Below are 21,056 nucleotides of genomic sequence, written 5' to 3'. Positions count from 1 at the left end.
GACAAAATATATAATTGGGCTACCAGTTTTCACTATTCAAGTGAATAAACTTTTGCATATCCACTGTCAGGCTATGTTGGAATCTTAGTGACAAACACACAGTTTGGAACAGTGGTATGGCGGTAATGTCACTGGACAAAATCTACTGTTGCTGATGGCCCTCAACGTCCATTGGATGTCCAGTTTTGAGCTGCTAAATCTATCCCATTTAGCATTGTGGTAGTGCTGTGGTGGCCTAGACAACTATAGGGAGCCCACTCAGTATTGAAAGGGTTAATGGAGAAATTGAATTAAATGCTTAGGCCTAAGGGAAAAACACTGCAACCTTGAAGAACAATAGCATCTTGCCTGACCACAATAGCAGGATGGGCCTTGAGACGTTCCATGTGTCTCTCATTTGGGCCGAATGTAATCAAAGTTGTGATGGTCAAATTATAAACAACTGCACTTGTGTTGTAGGAATGGAAATTTACTGGAACATGGATTGGTCAGTAAACTTATGCAAATAAGTGGATTGAGATGTACAAAGTTTACTAATTGGTTGTAAAATGCTTTTAAGCAAGTCTTTATGCATTCTGCTTTGAGATGGTGCAATAACTCTCACTGTATTGTTCTCCCTTGCGCACAAGTAATAAATGGGGTTTCTAAGTATGAAATGATGCCTCGGTGTGATTTCTGGAGATCCCACCGAGATGACTAACCCCTGGGGTTGAGTCACGGAGCGCCGGCGTTAGGACCTCGCGATTCAAGGGCTCCACAGTCCGTAGCAGCCCCATTTGGGCTTCTGGGGTTTATTGACTTGCGATCTGCCTTCGCCTGCCTGTGGCTGACTCTCAGGGTAAGTCATCTATTTAAATATTTGGGAGATTAATTTGGCCAGTAATTTAGTGTAAGTTAGTAGTAGTAATCCCAGGGGTTCAAGTTCTCTGGAGAAAAAAAGTAGCAGTAGTATACCCAGGGGTTCGAGTCCCCTGGAGGTGAAAAGTAGTAGTAGTATTCCCAGGGGTTCAAGTCCCCTGGAGGTGAAAAGTAAGTAATTTCTGTGTTTTCTTTTGTGTATATTATTAAGTAAAAATGGGAAATATGGCATCAAAGAAACCCCAGGTTCCCCCTTTGAAGGGAACCCCAAATGCTTATATGTATGTCCATTACGGTCCTGAAATTGTCCAATATGTTTCTGATTGGGTTAAATTGACTCAAAGTAAAGGAGAGAGCTTCCCACCAGCTGGAACTTTTAATCGGGACAGAATTGAGCGCTTATAATACGTTTTAAGGGAGGTAGATAGTCCGCTACTGATTTTCTGTAACTTAAAAAAAATGAATTGATCTAAGTTACAAGAGCTGTTTGTGCTGAAGAGAGAGAGAAAGGGTACCCCTAGGGGGTTAATGAGCAATTGACAAGCAGCAGCAGAGAAAATGTGAGCTTTAGTCAGTTTGAAGGTCCCTATAGGTGGAGCCTTCAAGATCCTTTTATTTCCCCCCACTGCTACTCGAAGCTTCATTTAGAGTTAAGTTCAATATTATAGGAGTATCAATACATACCTTTATCTATGTGTTTGTTTGTGTGCAATGAAGCATTTGTATGTGAGCTTTAATGTGTTTTCTTCCCTGAATTGTCTTTTGTGTGTGTACTTGGGCACTTTAGAGTCGAAAGCCCCATATTAGATTAAAGGAAAAGTTTATTCAAATATTCCAAAGTTTTGAGTATAAGGTTTGAGTTGAGATTTCTGGCAAAAATCATAATTTGAAGGTATTGTAATGACAAAACAGGGCTTGCCTTTGTTTGAGATGAACCAACCCTCGTACCACCCCCTTGCAGACTAATAGGGAGTAACCCTCATCATCAGCTTCCAAGCTGATGGGGATTAATTCCTACGAGTTCGTATTCTAAAGTTCTGAGAGAAAAAAATTCAGAAAGATTCTAGGAAAACCAAAAGACATAAACACAATGTTTAGGTGGATCCAATGGGTAAAAAGGGGTTTCTTATGAAGAGGTAAATTAAATATTAAAGGAAATCTGCTTTCCAAAAGCACTGGAATTTGAATTTGGGACAATCTTGAGACGTAAAGTGCAGGTTACTTTTGAATCACTAGGATGCTATCTAAGATAAAGAATGTGTCAATAAACATACAGAAATTATAACTTGGATACAAATCATTACACATGAAAAAGAGGTTGTTTTAATTTTGATAATGTAAATTACAGTTCTTACAAGGTTTAAAAAATTTGAGCTTTGGTTCTTGATAAAGTTCTCAAAAGGGAACTTTCATTTTAAAAGGTTTGACAACAATTGGCACTAATTCAAATGCTGCAAGCTTTTATATTTGTAAGTCTGTTCCCAAAATGTGAAGTTAAGCTCAAGACCTTGACAAAGTTTGGCAGAAATCCATTTTTTGGCTGAGTTAATGAATCTGGGATAATGCAAAAAAAAGTCAGACATAATTTAGTTATAGATGTTGTTTGAGAAGAAGATAAGGAAGCAAAACATGTCAATGCTTGATTACTGTTTTAAAATTGTTGTGAGAATATTTTCTTTATTTTAAAGTCTCTCCAGGCAACCTGAACAAGATAAGATGGTAGCTGTTGCATGTGTAAAATGGTATGAGGCAAGTAGGAGAATGAGTTAGGGAAAGAGGACATAATGTACAAACTGTTTTAAAGGAAATGAATTTGATAATCTGGCCATCAACTGAGGCATCAGAACTGCACAGAGGGAGATAAGCAAAGATCTAGGGACAGAGATCCCCTTTGAAATGGAATAGTTAATATGGCCTAAAGAGTAAGGAAACATTTTAAACAATCAAGACAATAGAGAAACTGAACTTAAGAGAATTTTAGGATGATTGTGGTCAGGGAAAAAACTTAGAGGTAAAACTATGTGGAAGCTATAGTTCAGGAATTGAAACGTAAGGAGAAATAATACTTAACAACAATTTACCACAAGATGGATACAGGTAAAGGGAAAGCTGGAAAAGGCTAAATAGATGTATTACTGATTATATTAATGTGCTTGTGAGCTACAAAAAGTAAAACCACAGGATTAACACCTTGATGACAGGCAGAGTTAAGCGGTTCCCAGAGAGAACCATCACTGGAAGTGAAGATACTGAGCAATTGAAAGATACGATAAGAAGGTACATTGTAGAGTTGTTTAAGGAATGGAGATCTGACATAAGACAGCAGCAGGAGAGAGTAAACTGGAAGGAGTGGGGGTGCTTACCCAGATGGATTCAGAACAGGGAACTCATTTCACAGGGAGAGTCATTAAAGAAGTGTGTAGTTTTATGGAGATTAAACAGAAATTCCATATTCCTTACCACCCCCAGAGTTCAGGATGGTGAAAAGGATGAACTGAACTTGAAAAAAAACATCAATCAAAAGACAGGGAACAGCCCAATATTCTAATGCGCCGTGGGCTACCCCAAGCAGGACCACCGGATTCACCCCATTTGAAATGATAACAGGAAGGGCCATGCAATTACCTGAAGGCAATTACCTGTAGGAGGTGTAGGGCCACTGAAAGGAAAAATACGGGACAATGTAAGAGAATTAAGTAGGCAATTACGTGAGTTGAGAGAGGAAGTTAGAGACTGACAGATGATTAAGGATATGGAAACAGGCAAATCCAAAGTGCAACAATGGACCCCCACCGCCCCCCCACCGAAGTGGGGAATAAGGTGATGGGCAAGGTGAGCCCGGAGCAAACAGGCATGGACCATATGAGGTAATTATGACAGGTGATACATGCACACTTGTAGATATGAGAATGAGAGCCGACGTTAATGTCTCCACAGGTCTATGATCCTGATCGTGGGTGTATCAATACTGGCAATAAGGCCAGAGATCATCACTGTTCATCCTGCACCGCAGGAGGAACTTTGGTACAGCAAGGAGAGTGCCGAATGCGACATGCAATGGGGAATGATAAATGTAACAGTAGGAGAACAAATGCTTTCAAATTGTAGTAAGGGTTTGCTTCAGATCGGGCATGGGAGGTTCGCCACTACCCAGCCACCTCCCACCTCTACTTTCACAGTCCGAGCAGAGATAATTGAAGACCCTCAAACCACACTAACTGACCCATCTTGTCCGTCTATGCATCCAGGACCGACGACTGGTTTGGTACTGGTTAATCAGAAGTTTTGTATGATAATGTACACCATGAGCTGGTACCCATAGTCTTGAACATATCCGGAATGGTCCTGCCCCAGTGGTGCTCAACCCATATCCGAGCACTCTATACGGCTCTGACGCACCAGTTGATGACTGAAACAGTTCAGTTCAATGGCGAGGTGCGATCAGGCTTGGGAGGCAACCGCGTTAAGTGCAGCCTGATAAATGATGCTGCTACGATATTCAATATAGGGACATCATTGGTTAATCCAAAGCCTGGCTACCATGCTCGAAAGTCATGTGGGGACTATCAATAAATTAATTGAAATAGGGAAAAATATTTCAGATGAAACGAGCAGAAATGATGTATGCAGCACCTATGGATTTTGGGCACTGGAACAAGCCCGAAAAAATTTAAGACAGATTTAAAGAAGGGGTAGTCCCTTTAGAGTAACTAATGAGCATTTATTGAATCTCTCATGACACAAGAACCATGATTTGACTGGTTGCCAGCTCAGAGGTTTAACACGTGTATATAGAATGAATGTTGAATGTATAGTGAATAGTAATATGCTAATAGGCATTGTATTAGTAATACCTGTCATACCTATATTAATGACATAACCCAGGCAAGACGCCCACAGTGACTGCTGGTACGGGACCCCAGCCCTAGGGCCCGTTTGTACACCTGCAAAAGGACTTTATACAAATCCCTTAATGTATGGGATATAATTATGTTTTAGTTCTAGTATGTTTGTTCTCACAATGGGTGGAGGCGTATCCCACCCGACGGAATGATGCTATTACTGTTTTAAAATTGTTGTTGCATGAATACATACCCAGATTTGGGATATCAGAGATTTTATCGAGTGATAATGGGCTTAATTTTACTGCTAAAGTGATAAAAGAACTGTTGAGGGCCTTACAATGAAACCATCACCTTTCCTACCCATACCACCCCCAGTCTACTGGGGAGGTGGAAAGACAAATTGGTATTCTGAAAAATAAACTAGCTAAATTATGTGAAGAAACCAGTTTGAAATGGCCTGTAGCTCTACCCTTGGTGCTCATGACTATGCGCTCTCACCCAACCGTACCACCTCCGTCTCTCCTTATGAAGTTGTAATGGGACGTCTAATGCGCCTCCCAGTGGCCCCACCTTTGTCTGCTAGGGAAATAGACATCAACGCTATGGATGAGGGAATGATTACCTACTGTATAGCGTTTACTAATTCTCTTAAGAGCTTGCATATACAGGTAATAGAAGCTCAGAAAAATCCCACCATTGAAGATTGCCATCAATACCAGCCCGGGGACCTAGTCCTGGTAAAGACCTTCAGGAGAAAAGAACTGCTTGGAACATCAATGGGAGGGGCCTTTCCAAGTCCTGCTCACCACCCATACAGCCATGAAGGTTGAAGGACGACCCTTGTTGATCCACGCATCGCACGTCAAGCAGACGCTGACCTCGGACAGAAGTGTTTGTGCAAGAACTTTAACTGAGCTGTCAGAATGCTGACTCTGATTTGGATCCTGTCCTGCGTGGTCCTTGCGGGGGCATGGACTACCAATTCTGCGGTTCAACGAATGCAGGCTGTAGCCTTGCAAGTTAATCGGACTAAATGTTGGATTTGTACTCATTTTCCTGTTAACGCCTCCTCCTCTGAGATGCATTTTCTGGCTTCCCCCTCAGATTCCGCCTGGTCCCTAGGTAATACAGGGGCTCTTTTTCAGCAAACGCCCCTTTGGAGACGGGAGCCCACCTCTGTGGTTGTTAAGGGACTGGCCTGGCTATGCGTCAGGAGAAATTATACCAAGGGTAACACTTGGGTGGGCGAGCTGCCATTGAGTCACATACTATAACTAAAACATGATTATATCCCATACATTTAGGCATTTGTATAAAATCCATTTGGATGAAGCCCAGCGGCTAGGATACATAGAACTTGGCTAAAGGTGCTGGATTGTCCTTTTAGGACAAAAGGGGGGAGTGTGGTAGCCTAGACAACTATAGGGAGCCCACTCAGTATTGAAAGAGTTAATGGAGAAATTGAATTAAATGCTTAGGCCTAAAAGAAAAACACTGCAACCTTGAAGAACAATACCCTCTTGTCTGACCACCATAGCAGGAGGGGCCTTGAGACATGCCTCGGTGTGATTAATCTCCGACAGTTTCACACAACATGATGGAGGGGATCCTCAACGTGTTGTTCAGCAAGTACTGCCCAATCACGGAATCACATCTAACAATAGATGTTTTGGGTTTTGCAAGCATGGGTTGGTTGAGTGCAGTCTGTACTATGCCTATTATGAACAATGGAAAGAAAATGTTGTTTGCAAGATGTGACATTCATTTGTATGGAAGGACTCGTTATCTGCAAATGAAAGGAATGCTTTCAAGCCTTCTGCCTTTTTAGAATTACTTGGGCCCCAGGGAGCCTATAGTTCCCCATTGCTTTCTTCATGGCAACACCTCAGCCCATCAGAGTTGACTTACAAACCAATCAGCACTCCTTTTCTCCATAGAAATTGCTTGTCCTAATGAGTGTAAGATGAAAAGTTTAAATAAATATTTCTTTTCAGAGATATTCAAGTTCTGTATTATCAAAGCCCATGTGTGTTTTTCTTACTTTTCTTCTTTATTATAGTCAACATAGCGCAGAATATTGCCTTCGGCATGCGGGGATGGGCCCGAAACTCCTATTAAGGCCATTAATAAAGCAATTTAACTTATTAACCATGCTGCCTGTCCAACTTTAAGGTTGGCGGGCAGGCAAGGAGCACAAGCGGCCTTTGCATTTTTCAGGAAACCTCATCCATGGTCAGGATGAGGCTTCCTGAAGGTTTAGTAAAATAATTAAATAAATTTTGCAAACTTCACAAACATGTCCCAGCTCCTGTGACACTGTCACATGAGGGGACATGTTTAAATAATTTTTTACTTTATTTTTTATAAAGTTTTATTATCTACTTAATCTCCCTGAGGTAGCTCCGTGCCTCAGGGAGATTATTGCGCATGCGTGACAGAGCACAGGCCCGATTCTCCCTCCTCCCCCCCACCCACACAGGTAGCGTTGAGTGCTACCGGTCATGTGCTATGCTGGGCGGGCTTTAATTGGCCTGTCCATGTAAAATGGCAGCACGCAACCAATTGCGGGCTGCGATCGGCTCTGTGCCCGTTCCTGCCCAGCCCTCCCGCCATGGGGAAAATTCTCCGCATATGTAAGTAATATTGTGCCTAATGTATGGGACAAAGATTTAAGGTCTTGGCCAGGAGTAATATGAGGAAAAACTTCTTTTACGCAGTGAGTGGTAATGGCCTGGAACTCACTGAATATGAGGGTCGTAGAAATGGAAATAATTAATGATTTCAAAAGAAAATTGGATGGGCACTTCAAGGAAATAAACTTGAAGGGCTTTGGCGGGGGAGTGGGTGTGACTGGATTGCTCTGCAGAAAGTTGGCACAGACTCAATGGGCCAAATGGCCCCCTTCTGTGCCATAAATGACCTGCTGTTTAGTAATCCAATGGCCCAGGCTATTGTTTTGGGGACCTGGTTTCAAATCCCACCATGTGAGGTAGTGGAATCTAAATTCAATTAATTAACAAAAATCTGGAACTGAAAGCTAGCCTAAGTTGACCAAAACCATTCTAGCTGATTCACAGTTAGTGATCATAACTCCGTTAAATTCAAGGTTGTTATGGAAAAAGACAAGGATGGACCAGAAATCAGAGTTCTAAATTGGGGGAAGGCTGATTTTAATAAGATCAGATATGATTCGGCCAGGATGGACTTGGAGCAGCTACTTTTAGGTAAGTCTGCGTCAAAGCAGTGGGACTCATTCAAGAAATAAATAGGGAAAGTACAGGGCCAACATATTCCAGTAAAGACAATGGGTGGGACCAACAAATCTAGGGAACCCTGGATGTCGAGGGATATACAGGATTGGATAAAGAGAAAAAGGGAGGCCTATGGCAAATACCGAGGGCTCAAAATAGCGGAAGCCCTAGAGGAGTATAGAATCTGTAGGGGGGAATTTTTTTTAAATTAGGAGAGCAAAAAAGGGGCATGAAAACACATTAGTAGGAAAAATAAATGAAAATACAAAGTTATTTTACAAGTACATTAAGAATAAGAGGATAACTAGGGAAAGAGTAGGGCCCATTAAGGACCATAGCGGTAATTTGTGTGTGGAGCCGGAAGATGTAAGTAGAGTTCTAAATGAATACTTTGCGTTGGTGTTCACAAGTGAGAGGGATGACATGTATATGGAAATCAGGCAGAAGGACTGTGATATAATTAAAGAAATTAGCAGAGAAAGGGAGGAGGCTCTGGCAGGCTTAAAAGTAGATAAATCTCCAGGCCCAGATGAAATGTATCCCAGGCTGTTGAGTGAGGCAAGGGAGGAGATAGCAGGGGCACTGGCAATAAGTTTCAATACTTCTCTGGCTACAGGAGAGGTGCCGGGGACTGGAGGACAGCCAATGTGGTACCGTTATCCAAGAAAGGAGGAAGGCATAAACCAGGGAACTACAGGCCAGTCAGTCTAACCTCAGTGGTGGGGAACTATTGGGAGCAATTCTGAGGGACAGAATTAATCTACACTTGGAGAGGCAGGAATTAATCAAGGACAATCAGCCCATCTGACCAGCCCATCTATATCCTCCTGTAATCTAAGGCTATCCTCCTCATTATATCATGTCTGACCAATTTGATTGAATTTTTCAAAGAGATGACCAGGTGTGTAGATGAGGACAATGCATTTGACATATTCTACTTGGACTTCAGCAAGGCTTTTGATAAGGTCCCGCATGGAAGACTGATAATGAAGGTAAGAGCCCATGGGATCCAAGGCAGTTTGGCAAATTGGATCCAGAATTGGCTGAGTGACAGGAAGCAGAGGGTGATGATCAAGGGGTGTTTTTGTCACTGGATGCCTGTGTCCAATGTGGTTCCACAGGGATTGGTGTTGGGTCCCTTGCTGTTTGTGGTATATATAAACGATTTAGACTCGAATGTGGGAGGCTTGATTAGTAAGTTCGCGGATGACACCCAAATTGGTGGGGTGGTAAATAGTGAGGAGGATAGCCTTAGATTACAGGAGGATATAGATGGGCTGGTCAGATGGGCTGATTAGCGGCAAATGGAATATAATCCGGATAAGTATGAGGTAATGCACTTGCGCAGGACAACAAGGCACAGGAATACAAGGTGAATGGTGGGATCCTGGGAAGTACCGAGAATCAGTGGGACCTTGGTGTGCATGTCTACCGGTCCCTTAAGGTAGCGGGACAGGTAGATAAGGTGGCTAAGAAGGCATATGGGATACTTGCCTTTATTAGCCAAGGCATAGAATATAAGAGCAAGGAGGTTATGCTGGAACTGTGTAATACACTGATTAGGCCACAGTTAGAGTATTGTGTGCAGTTCTGGAATCTACATTATAGGAAGGATGTGATTGCACTAGAGAGAGTGCAGAGGAGATTTACCAGAGCTGGAGAGTTTTAGTTATGAGGGGAGATTGGATACACTGGGGTTATTTTCCCTGGAGCAGAGGAGATTGAGGGGGAACGTGATTGAGGTGTATAAAATTAAGAGGGGCATAGATAGGTCAGACAGGAAGGAACTTTTCCCCTTGGTGGAGGGATCAATTACCAGGGGGCATAGAGTTAAGGTAAGGGGCAGGAGGTTTAGAGGGAATGTAAGGAAGAATTTTTTCACCCAGAGGGTGGTGGGCATCTGGAACTCACTGCCTGAAAGAGTGGTAGAGGCAGAACCTCTCATAACATTTAAGTACCTGGATGCGCAACTGCGATGCCATGGCATACAAGGCTTTGAGCCTAGTGCTGGAAAAAGGGTTTAGAATATTTAGGTACTTATTTGACTGGTGCAGAATCGATGGGCCGAAGGGCCTTTGTCTATACTGTAGACATTTATGACTCTATGAGCTCACTTCTGCCCATTAGGAGATCTGCTATCCTTGCCTGACCTACACATGACTTCAGACCCACATCAAAGTTGTTAACTTTTGTCTACCCTCTGAAATGGCCTAGCAAGCCATTTGGTTCAAGGATAAATGGGGATGGACAACAAATGCTACCCTTGCAGTGATGTCTACATCCCATGAAAGAATAAAAAAAAACACTTGCAGGAGATTTTATACTTATCGTGAGCTTTGATTTGTGATAAGCCTGGCTGGATGGGATGCAATTGATGGGGATCACAAAAGTGAGATGGAAATTGAATTGGAGGGATGGGATGGCATCGGATGGAAGGGGATGGAAATGGTTAAATATAGCAAAATTGCAGGGGCAATTAATTATTACAATTATTATATGAAAGCTATTCTTTGTGCTAAAAATGAAGATTCATAGGATTTGGATAAAAACTTTTCATAAAAACTGTCAGGTGAATCAAAAGAATACATCGCTGTTGATTCTATAAAGAAAGAAGGTGATACTAGTCTATGTCCTCCAGAGTTTCTACACAGTCTAACTCCAATAGGCAGGCTACTGCCCAAACTTAGATGCAAAGAAGGGGTAGGCATAATGGGAAGAATTTTTGTGTCGGCAAGCGGGGGACGGGGCCCACTCACCGGCATGTAAAATGATGTCACCGCACGTCATTTAGATTTTCAGTTCAGCTGGTGCACAGCCGAGTTGGCTGCACATCTGTTGAACTGTCCAAGGCCTATTAAGGCCATTAAGAAAGTAATTAAAGTAGCTAAGAATGCTGCCTGTCCAAACTTAAGGTGCGCGAAAGAGCACAGGCCCTGACTCAGGGAATCTCCCCACCTACCCCCAGCACAGGCAGCACTCAGCGCTTCTGGATGGGTGTCACGCTGGGAGGGCCTTAATTGGCCCGCCCACGTAAATTGGCGGGAAGGGCTCGATCGGGGGTGCCAATCGGATTCGCACTCGCCCCCGCCTGGCACCACACAGCCCCCCCGACAGGGGAAAAATTCTCCCCAATGTTGCTATTGAAACTTGAATCTTAACCAAGGACTTTGTCACGGAAAAAGATTCTTAGATAGGAAGCTGTTTTCTTTGGTAATAGATGCTGAAATTATAACAGGCAGAATTCAAAGATAGTGTTTATTCCTCAAATAATATCAAGCCAATCTGATCTGAACCTGCCTTTTCAACTTAGAGGAAAACAGGTTCCAAATAGATTTTCATATTCTATGAATATAAATAAGTCTTAAAGCCACACTTCTGACAAAATCTGTATTCATATTCATAGGCCACATGGGGAACTTTATGTACCTTTTTCCAGAATGAGTGGTTTTAATTCTGTCAAATATTTTGATGGGAAAAAAACTGGAAATCTTGTATTGAAAGATTTACAGGTACAATAAAGATATTAATCCACCGCAAATGTTTTATAGGTCTCTGATAGTATTTACATAATGAATGGGATTGAACTAACTGGAGGAGAAGCTGAAACCTATCTGGTAGTGATAATAAACGTTTTCTAAACCATGTCCAATCATTTAAGAGCAGCAAACTACAAGAATAATGAACTGTATTAGCACACTAGTGTGGTCCATGTTTGAGAGCATCCTTACAGCTGTACAGTACTCTAAACAGGCTGCACCTTGAATACTGCATTCAATTCTGGTCATTAACAAACAAGATAAATGTCCAAAGACCATTGCAGAGAAGGACGACAAGGTCGGTCCATCATGTCAGAGAAATGAATTGTGAAAGTAAGTTAGAAAAATTTAGACTCATCAGCCTAACCAGAAACTGAAATGTGACTGAACATAGGTGTAAAACATAAGTGTAAAAGTCACTAATACCTGGAGTAAAAAGGGTGAATTTTGAAACTTTTTTTAAGTTAAACCATGACTACCATGGACAAAGGGTCAAAGATACTGACTGGCAAAAGATCTGTTCAGGCCAGTTGGGAAGCACATCTTCATGCAACACCAAACACCAGAAATTGTCTTTTGGGTGAGCAAGTAAAAGTGAACAAAGGTGGGGAAGGTGAGGAGGTGGGGGGCTGGTGGTGGTGGTTGGGTGGCCGGGTTGGTATGGAGGAAGATGAGTGTGTAACTATAACATGCTTTTTTTTCCTTCATCTATACTTAACTGTGTGATAGTTCTGATCTAAGAAGAGCTTTGGCCAAGAACTAGTACAATGACTCTTGCACTGCTTTACTTCTATTGCAGTAGAAATTCCACCAAAAAGTTAAAAGCCTGATTGACAACCTTAGGGTTTTCCAACAGGTCAAAGTGCCCCACACAACGGGCAAAATTTTTAGCTCGGCGGGCACCCACTTGAGTGTAAAATGACGCGCATTGACGTTGGGCAAGCGTCCCAATGTGAATGCGCAATGGCGTGTTATTTCGGTTGGCAGGCTTTCGCCAGAGTTGGCAGTGCGCTCACCGACAATTAAAAGGCCTGCTAAGGCCATTAACAAGGTTATTAAAAGAAACTTTTCGCTGCCTGTCCAACCTTACGGTTGGCGGGCAGGCGAAAAGGCCAAGCGGCCTTTGCACATTTTAGGAAACCTCATCCATGGATGGGGTGAGGTTTCCTTAAAGCAAATAAAAATAAAATAAAAGTTCTAAAATTTAATTAATAACATGCTCACGAAGGAAATGTTTTATAGCATTTTTAATTTCTTAACTTTTTAAAAATCTCTTCAGGCAAAATTTTTAGCTTGGCAGGCAAGTGCGCGCCCAACCCACTCAAGCGTAAAATGACACGCGTTGACGTCGGGTGCATGTCTCGACGTCAATGCACAGTCGCATGACATTTTGTTCGGCAGGCACCTTACAGTTGGCGGGCAGGCAAAAAGGCCAAATAGGCTTTGCACTTTATAGGAAACCTCATCCACAAGCGGGATGAGGTTTTCTAAAGGAAATAAAAATAAAATAAACATTTTAAATCTTAATTAATAACATGTCCCTGCTCATGTGACAGAGTCACAGGATGGGACATGTTTCATTACATTTTTATTTTCTTAATAGTTTTTTTAAAACTCTTCATCTCGCTGAGGCAGCTCTGTGCCTCAGGGAGATTATTGAGCGCACACTCACGCACATGCATGAAGTTCACACCTGCCCCGCTCGCCTTCCTCCCTCTGCCTGCACAGGCAGCACTGAGCGCTGCTGCTTGTGTTTCACGCTGGGCGGGCCTCAATTGGCTCACCTGCATGAAATTGCCTTCTGGCCTCCATCGCGGGCAGTGGTCAGCTTCCTGACTGCCCCTGATGAGCCCACCCAACAAGGGCAAGATTCCGCCCAATAAGTTATGCAAGTAATTTTTTCAATTACTAAGTTGATCTTACCATTGTCCAAATTGCAGGCAATAATAATACTATGTAGATACAAAACAAATGATTTCAGTCACACTTGTATTTATTGTTACCTTCAGGATATTTATAATTGTTTGTGATATCCTCACGGTCATCACTGCCAACACACTTGGTGCTGATTCTCTGGCCAACATGTCTCATGTCTGTGTCAACTTTCATCTTTTTCCCCTTTTCAGAATAGACCGAAATCACACAATCTGCATTGACTTCAGCAAATATAAAGGGAACATCATAGCATATGTCTGTCTCCCCCTCTTTGATCGCTTTGACTGGAGCTGGCCCACAGCAGTAGACTCCTAAGAAACAGGAAATGAATGAGAGCTTGCCTGAATGACTTTTACTGTGATCTGAACTGCATTGCTGATTTACTTCAATAATGTTACTTTACTTTTCGTAAGACAATATTATTCTGACCCACACAGAAATTAAATGGGTGAATATAACCTGACATTGAGATGTTACTTTGTGGAAGTGCAAAATAAATCATTCTTAGATTGTTAGGAATCTAAATGATAACTGACAACATATATATTTGTTTTCAGAAGCAGCAGGGCTGATTTTTGTTCCTGGGCAGCTGAGACGCTTTACACAGAGTGATGGGAATGTGGAATTTGCTACAAGGGGTGGCTGAAGCAAATAGAATTGACAACTTTAAGGAGACGTTTGAAACATACATGAGAGAGGAGGGATATGAAGAAAGGGTGGGAACGAGTAATTAGAATAGGAGGAGGATTGTATGGGGAATAAACACTGACATAGGCCTGTTGGGTCAAATAACATACTGTGCTGTCAAATCTATGGGCAGAATTTTACTCTTGGCGGGGATGCTCAGCAGGGGCAGGTGGGGGCAGTCAGGAAGCCGACTGCCACCCGTGATCGGCAGCGCACCGCGATTTTACAAGGGTGGTCCAAATAAGGCCCGCCCAGCGTGAAACGCAGTCTTTGAATGAGCACCAAGGGGCAGGCTGAGCGGGCAGGGGCTGGGGCTTAATTTCCACCGGGTCCAATGGTGATCCGGCGGCAGCCGATTCAAATGCGACCTTGGCAGCCCCTGGAAGGCTGCCACTGAAGGATGCAGAAGTATTGTCAATGGAGACCCATGCGGGTATTTTTCAGACGTGTGCCTCGCTGCCCTCCTGGAGGAGGTGGCAGCGAGGAGAGAAACACTTGACCCCAGGGACAGGAGGAGGAGGCCCCCCATCTCACCAAAAAGGCCTGGAAGGAGATCAGCAGCCACGACGTGGTGAGGTGTACAAGGGTCCAGTGCTGGAAGCACTTTAATGATCTACTGTAATCGGGAAGTGTTAGTACCGTGTTGGCATGTGTCACTTTGCGGAGCAGGTAAGAGCTGCCCATCCACCCCCAACCCCCGTCAACATGGACCTCAGAGGTATTACAGTGTGAGTGGCAAATGTCAATGAGGCAGGCTCTGGCCAAGAGGGTGAGCCCTGGCTGCTTGGACTGAGTGCCTTGCGGCTCCAGCGTCACGAATCAGCTGAGCCCTGCAAGGTCTTCCTCAGGTGAGGTTGACCAGGCTGCAATGGCACTGCAGATAGATGGTGGACTAATCAATGCTCCTCTGTCCTTCCAGGAGAAAACATCCCATAACAATGCAGGGAGATCGTAGGCTGATGGGGAACCCCCACACCTCCTCATCCTCAGTGGATACGAGCAGGAGGCCCTGGTGCTGGAGAGGCGCCATACACCTTGGTTGGGGTGCCAGAGGGAGGTAAGAGTGCAGTGCACTGAGATGAGTATGTGGCTTTTTGCAACCATTGCAGTGTAGTCTGCATATTTATGTGGGCCTCGAACCTGGAATCCGCATTGATAATGGAAAGACAAGGGCACCATGTCTAGATCTCTGTCTCATCAGGGTGCCAGGCATGCACACTGACAGTCTAATGACTTAAACTAATAACATGTCCTTCTTCTCCCTTTTAGGCACACCAGCAGCCCCTCGTTGTGAGGAGGCCGACCCTTGACCGCCTGAGAATCAGCATGCTGAGCATACACCAGCGTCACACCCTCTCTGTCCAGCACATATATAAGCATCTTGGTGGGCATAAGATTGGCATCTGGTATCTTGGTGCACATTGGTGAGGGCACTTCACACTCATTTGAGGTTCAGACAGAGGCAGAGAGTGTGCAGGGTGCTGGCTGAGGACTGCTGGGGACCAGGAACATGCTCAGTTGGTGGCTGATGATGGGCCTCTGGAGCTGTCCCTGAGATGCTGGAAGTCCAGCAGGGTGTGCGGGAGGATCTGGCGGAGATACATGAGGGAATGCGTGCCATGGTCTCCGTTGTGCAGGAGTCCATGCAGAACATAAGCAGTGCATTGACCCTCATAGCCAAGCGCAATGCCTCCTCCATGGAGAGAGTGTAACTCTCATGGAGAGGCTCATCCAGGGACTCAGTCAGGGGTTCCTGGGGATGTGCGTGGATCTGCAAGCCCTCACACCGGCAATGACCTCAGGTGGCCAGTGTTAGTGTGGGAAATAGATTGTGCACCCAGTATCCCAGCTAAGATGAGGTTGTGGCGACTGGGAAGATGCCAGCCATGGCACTGGCCGCTCCCTCCCAGGAGGGGCCAAGATAGGCTCCACAGGCTAGAGGGCACCCACCAAGGTCATCAGGGCCAATAGGACAGCAGGGTGAGCAGGTTGTCTCCAATCCCAGTGCCAGTGAGGGGGGAGCACCTAAATGGAGCGCTCGCAAACAAAAACTTAAAGCACCTTAAACACTACATGGCCTGATCATGGGCGATATTTTTCCCACCATTTTTCTGTTCTTTTTTTAATGGTATGATGTGAAACACTGGTCCATGGTAATTTCTGCAATGTTTGTCAGTCAGCAGTGAATGAGATTTTTTTTTTGCCACTGGCCTCTGGATGCTTCATTTGCTCTGTCGGTGCAGGGTAACCCATGATGTCAAAATGGACATGTGGCTCCTTAAATTTTATTGCACTAGCACACAGTCTATGTTGTTGACCAAGGAACTGGCCCTGTCAGGGATTGAGTATGGAGCCTGCAGCCCTGGCAAGTGGTGGTGGTTCTTATTTGGTAGACTAGCTGAAGGACCATTGGATCAAAGCTTCCTGGGTGTCCCTGGAGGTTACCTAGGTCAGCGTCCATGCCCTCAGCATTCTCCTGAGCGTTCTGGTCCTCACACTCACTACTCGTCTGTTGGCTGTGCAGCTGCGTCAAGATCTTCTTCCTCCACTGGGTCCCCTCTTTCCAGTGCCAGATTGTGTAGAGTGCAGCATGCAACCACTATCTGGGGGCACACAATCTGGGGGGGTATTGCAGTGCACCCCCTGAACGGTCCAGGCATCGGAAGCACATCTTGAGAAGACCGATGGTTCTCTCTACCACAGCCCTTATGGAGGCATGGCTCCTATTGCACTGCTGCTCGACCTCTGTTCTTGGATGGCGGAGAGGTGTCATGAGCCACCTTTTGAGTGGATAGCCCTTGTCACCCAGCAGCCATCCATCCAGTGCTGGAGTATTGAAGAGCCTCAGTGTCTGGGAGTGTCTCAGGATGTAAGCATCATGGGAGCTGCCAGGGTACCTTGCACAGACTTGCAGAATCTGCATCCTGTGATAGCACACTATCTGCACATCCATTGAGTGGAATCCCTTCCTGTGATGAAGGCTCCCGGCTCATCTGCTGGTGCCTTGATGGCCACATGTGGACACTTGATGGCACCCTGGACACGGGGGAACCCAGCAATCGTGGCAAAGCCTCTGGCTTGCTCCAACTGGCTGGCCTCATCCGTACGGAAATGAATGAAAGTCAATAGCCACCTGAACAGAGCATCTGTCAGCAGTTTGACACAACTGTGAACAAAGTTCCCCCACTCAGCCATGGAAAAAGCCGGAGGTATAGAAGTTTAGAGCCACCATGTCCTTCAGAGCCACTGGCATGGGGTGTCCACCCACACAGTTAGAGATGATCTCAGGCCAATCCTCTGACAGATGGAGGTCACTGTCTCCCTTGAGAGTTGGAGCCTCCTTCGGCACTGCACCTCGGACATATTGAGGTCACTGCATCACCATCTGTAAACCCTGACAGCAGGATAGTGGCGTCTTCTGCGGCCCCTTCTGCCTTGGTCTTCCTGTTGGCCCTGTGCCCCTTGTGCCTGCGCCTCTCCCCCGGGAGGTCGTCCTCTGGAACTGAATAGGGACACCTGGCCTCCTCCCCCTTTTGGCCCTCTCTCCCTCCTAAGAGGAGGTGCCTCCAGCGGAGACCACAATCCCCATCACCAGGGTAAGGAAAGGCTGTCTGATATCTGGAAGGCCCCACCTGGTGTGAATCCTCCAGCAGCTTGGAACAACCCTGAGTCCTGAACTGAAGCCTCTAAATACTCTGAATACAGTGCTGAAGCGAAATGAAGCTGTCCTGTTCACAGAAGCAAGCAGCAAGTGATATCCAAAACTACTCACTATTCATTTTGTCAAGCCCACTGACCCCTCTTATCCCACCTGTGGATAAGTTTTTGCAAATTGTGACCTGCCTGTTTTGCCCATGCAACAGCCTGAAAATCACATGGGCTACATAAGATTGGAGTCAATTGGTCTCTCAAGGGACTTAACTGACCACTTACTTAATGGTGGGCATGCCACTGACCTTATTGCGCGCCCGCCTAGCAAAATATTGCGAGAGTGCATGTTGATGTTGGGATGCTCGTCCAACGTCAACGCACTTTATTTCATGCACAGGCTTGTCAGGCATGCGCCCGCATGAAAAGGGTAAAATTTTGCCCTATGTAATTAAGTAAAATGAGTAATTTTCTTCAGAAAATGGCAGGATGCAGGGAGGGAAAGGCACTTAAGTGAAATGCTCATTAATTCTAATGACAATATTATATTTTTATTTTTTCCGTAAAATACATTAACACAGCTTCAGTCTACAATAAAATATATTCTATGTACATTTATACATATTTGTATGGAAATATATTTCAAATATTTAGGAAACTACTTAGAGTAGAATCTTTCCTATGACGGGCGGGCAGTTCAGGAGCGAGCGTGGATCTGATTGCCGCCCGCGATCGGCTGCGCGCCGCCATTTTACAGGGGCCAGCCAATTAAGTCCCGCCCAACTTAGTGCTCAGTATTACCTGTGCAGCCGGGGAGTTGGGGGGTGGGGGGGTAGTGGAGGGAGAGTCAGGGTCCACAGTCTTTCCGCACGCATGCACAAATGAGCAGAGCGATCTCCCTGAGGCACAGAGCAGTGTCACATGAGCTGTGACATGTTTGTGAATTTAGTACAATTTATTTAATTACTTTATGAAAGCGTCAAGAAACCTCATCCCACCCGCGGATGAGGTTTCCTGAAAAATGCAAAGGCTGCTTGGACTTTCCGCCTGCCCGCCAACCTTAAGGCAGCATTGTTAATAAAGTAAATTTAATAGGCCGTTGACAGTTTGGTTGGTGTGCAGCTGCCTCTGGCATGCACCCGCCGAACAAAATATCGAAATGACCCATGATGACATCAGGGTGCATGCCCAACATCATCTCAAGTCATGTTATGCGTCGGTGTGTCATGCCCTTAAATGCACCACTTTTTTAGGTTTCAATTTCACTTCCATATGAAACCCCAATTGCTATTACCTGTGCAGGCCACTGCTGCAAACACCCAGCACTGCCCATAGCAAACTGGCTGACAGCCACTGTTATTCCATTGACGAAGGATGGCAACACTTCCACTCCATTTCCCTGGATATACTCCATCAGTATATGGAGCATCCCATTTGCCAAAAAGTATTCCATTATCATCATTACAATTCACCTTAAAGGGTAAGACATTAAATTTATGTTGGCATTGTTGTGAAGTTGTGGCAGCATTTGAGAAGGCAAACACATCAATGAGATCAATGAGTTAAAATTTTTAGATAAGTTGCAACCATTTATTGAACTGAACTACTTGAACTGTCTCCCATTTTCCGATACCAACACCCTTTCAGCCTTTAGGGGTGAATTACAACATTATTATAGTTCTAGCTACAGCTTCAGCTGGACATCATGGCTTGAGTGGCCATCAATGTGGTTCAAGTTATTGAATAGAATCTGTGACATTTTCAGCCATTTTGCATAATAAATAACTCCAGAGTTCCAACTGAACATATGATGCACAAATAATCAACTAATAACATAAGAAAACAATTTGGGGAGAATCTTTGGCTCGGCGAGCGGTGGCGGGGCCAGCTCACCGAGATGTAAAATGATGCAGAGGCACATCGGGCATATGTCCCGGAGTCACTGTGCGTCCTTTAGATTTTCAGTTCGGCGGGTGCACAGCCAAGTTGGCTGTGCGCCCGCCAAACTGTCAAAGGCCTATTAAGACTATTTTACTAACAATTAAAATAATTAGCGGAGCTGCCCGTCCAACCTTAAGGTGGGCAGGCAGGCGAAGAGCCCAGGCAGTCTTTGCATTTTTCATGGAACCTCATCCACAGGCAGGATGTGGTTTCATGAATGATTTTAAATTTGCTCAAAAATTTTTATTGAAATGAATGCACATGAACCAGCTCATGAGACAGTTTCAAGTGAGGGGACACGTCAGAAAATTTTTTTCAACACTTTATTGAACTGTTAAACTTAAAACTAATCTCCTCTGTGCCTCAGGGCAATTTCTGCACTCTTTCGCGCACGTGCGTGACAGAGCGCACTCCCGACTCAGGGGACCCCCTCCCCTGCCCGCACAGGGAGTGCACAGCGTTTCCAGCTGCGCGTCACGCTGGGCTGGCCTTAAATGGCCCGCCCACGTAAAATGGTAGTGCAGACCGAATCGTGGTCGCAGATCAGGTCCGCGTCCGCCCCCACACAGCACCCCCCACGACGGGAGGAAAATTATATCCATGAAGGAATATTAGACCATTCAGCTCATCATCATCGTCATGTAAAATCTAACTTACTGTTGACTCTACTTCAAATAGTTAATATCCTATAACAAAAGATTCTGTATAAATGCCTCCTGATCCCCAAAGAGAATCAACTATAATGCTAAAAAAAACTAGCTCACAAGAGTGCTAAAAATACTATGGGTAGAATTATCCCCCCATCAGGGGGGTTATGTGGGGGCGTGCGTAGGCGGACACAGACCCAATCGGCGTCCCCGATCAGGTCCACTCGTCACATTATGTGGTGGGCCAATTGAAGCCTGCCCAGTGTGATGCGCGCCTGGAAGCACTGTGCGCTCCCTGTGTGGGCAGGGAGGTTTCCCTGAGTCGAGAGTGGAGTCTTTTGTGCATGCGTGTGAAAGAGTGCAGAAATCTCCCTGAGGCACAGAGGTTTCTCAAGTTTAATAAAGGAGAAAAAAATCTTTAGACCATGTCCCCTCATGTGAAACTGTCACATGAGATGGGACATGTGTATTAATTTTATTAAAACATTTTTATTAAAAGATTTCAAAAACATACGTGAAACCTCATCCTGCCTGTGGATGAGATTCCATGAAAAATGTGAAGGCCACCTGGGCTCTTCGCCTGTCCGCCAACCTTAAGGTTGGATGGGCAGCTTTCTCAATAGGGTTAATTAGTTCATTAATGGCCTTAACAGGCCTTTGACAGTTCGGTAGGCGCACAGCTGACTCGGCTGCATGCCCGCCAAACTG

The 21,056-nt window shown here is 44.8% G+C and overlaps 1 protein-coding gene across 3 annotated transcripts in view; it reads right to left on the bottom strand.

The window, feature by feature from the left end:
* LOC121286940 (protein-glutamine gamma-glutamyltransferase 2-like) overlaps positions 1–21,056 on the bottom strand; it is an 82,593-nt gene that overhangs the window by 10,215 nt on the left and 51,322 nt on the right. For all 3 annotated transcript variants that reach the window (XM_041204255.1, XM_041204257.1, XM_041204256.1), the window contains exons 5-6: positions 19,055–19,232; positions 13,494–13,736 (exon numbers count right to left, since the gene is read on the bottom strand). In XM_041204255.1, coding sequence (XP_041060189.1) covers positions 13,494–13,736; positions 19,055–19,232 — 421 coding nt within the window. The remainder of the gene's footprint in view (positions 1–13,493; positions 13,737–19,054; positions 19,233–21,056) is intronic.

This window comes from Carcharodon carcharias, chromosome 14 (genome assembly GCF_017639515.1).
Source record: "Carcharodon carcharias isolate sCarCar2 chromosome 14, sCarCar2.pri, whole genome shotgun sequence".
Taxonomy (NCBI): Eukaryota; Metazoa; Chordata; class Chondrichthyes; order Lamniformes; family Lamnidae; genus Carcharodon; species Carcharodon carcharias.
This window is presented reverse-complemented; position numbering and strand designations above follow the sequence as displayed.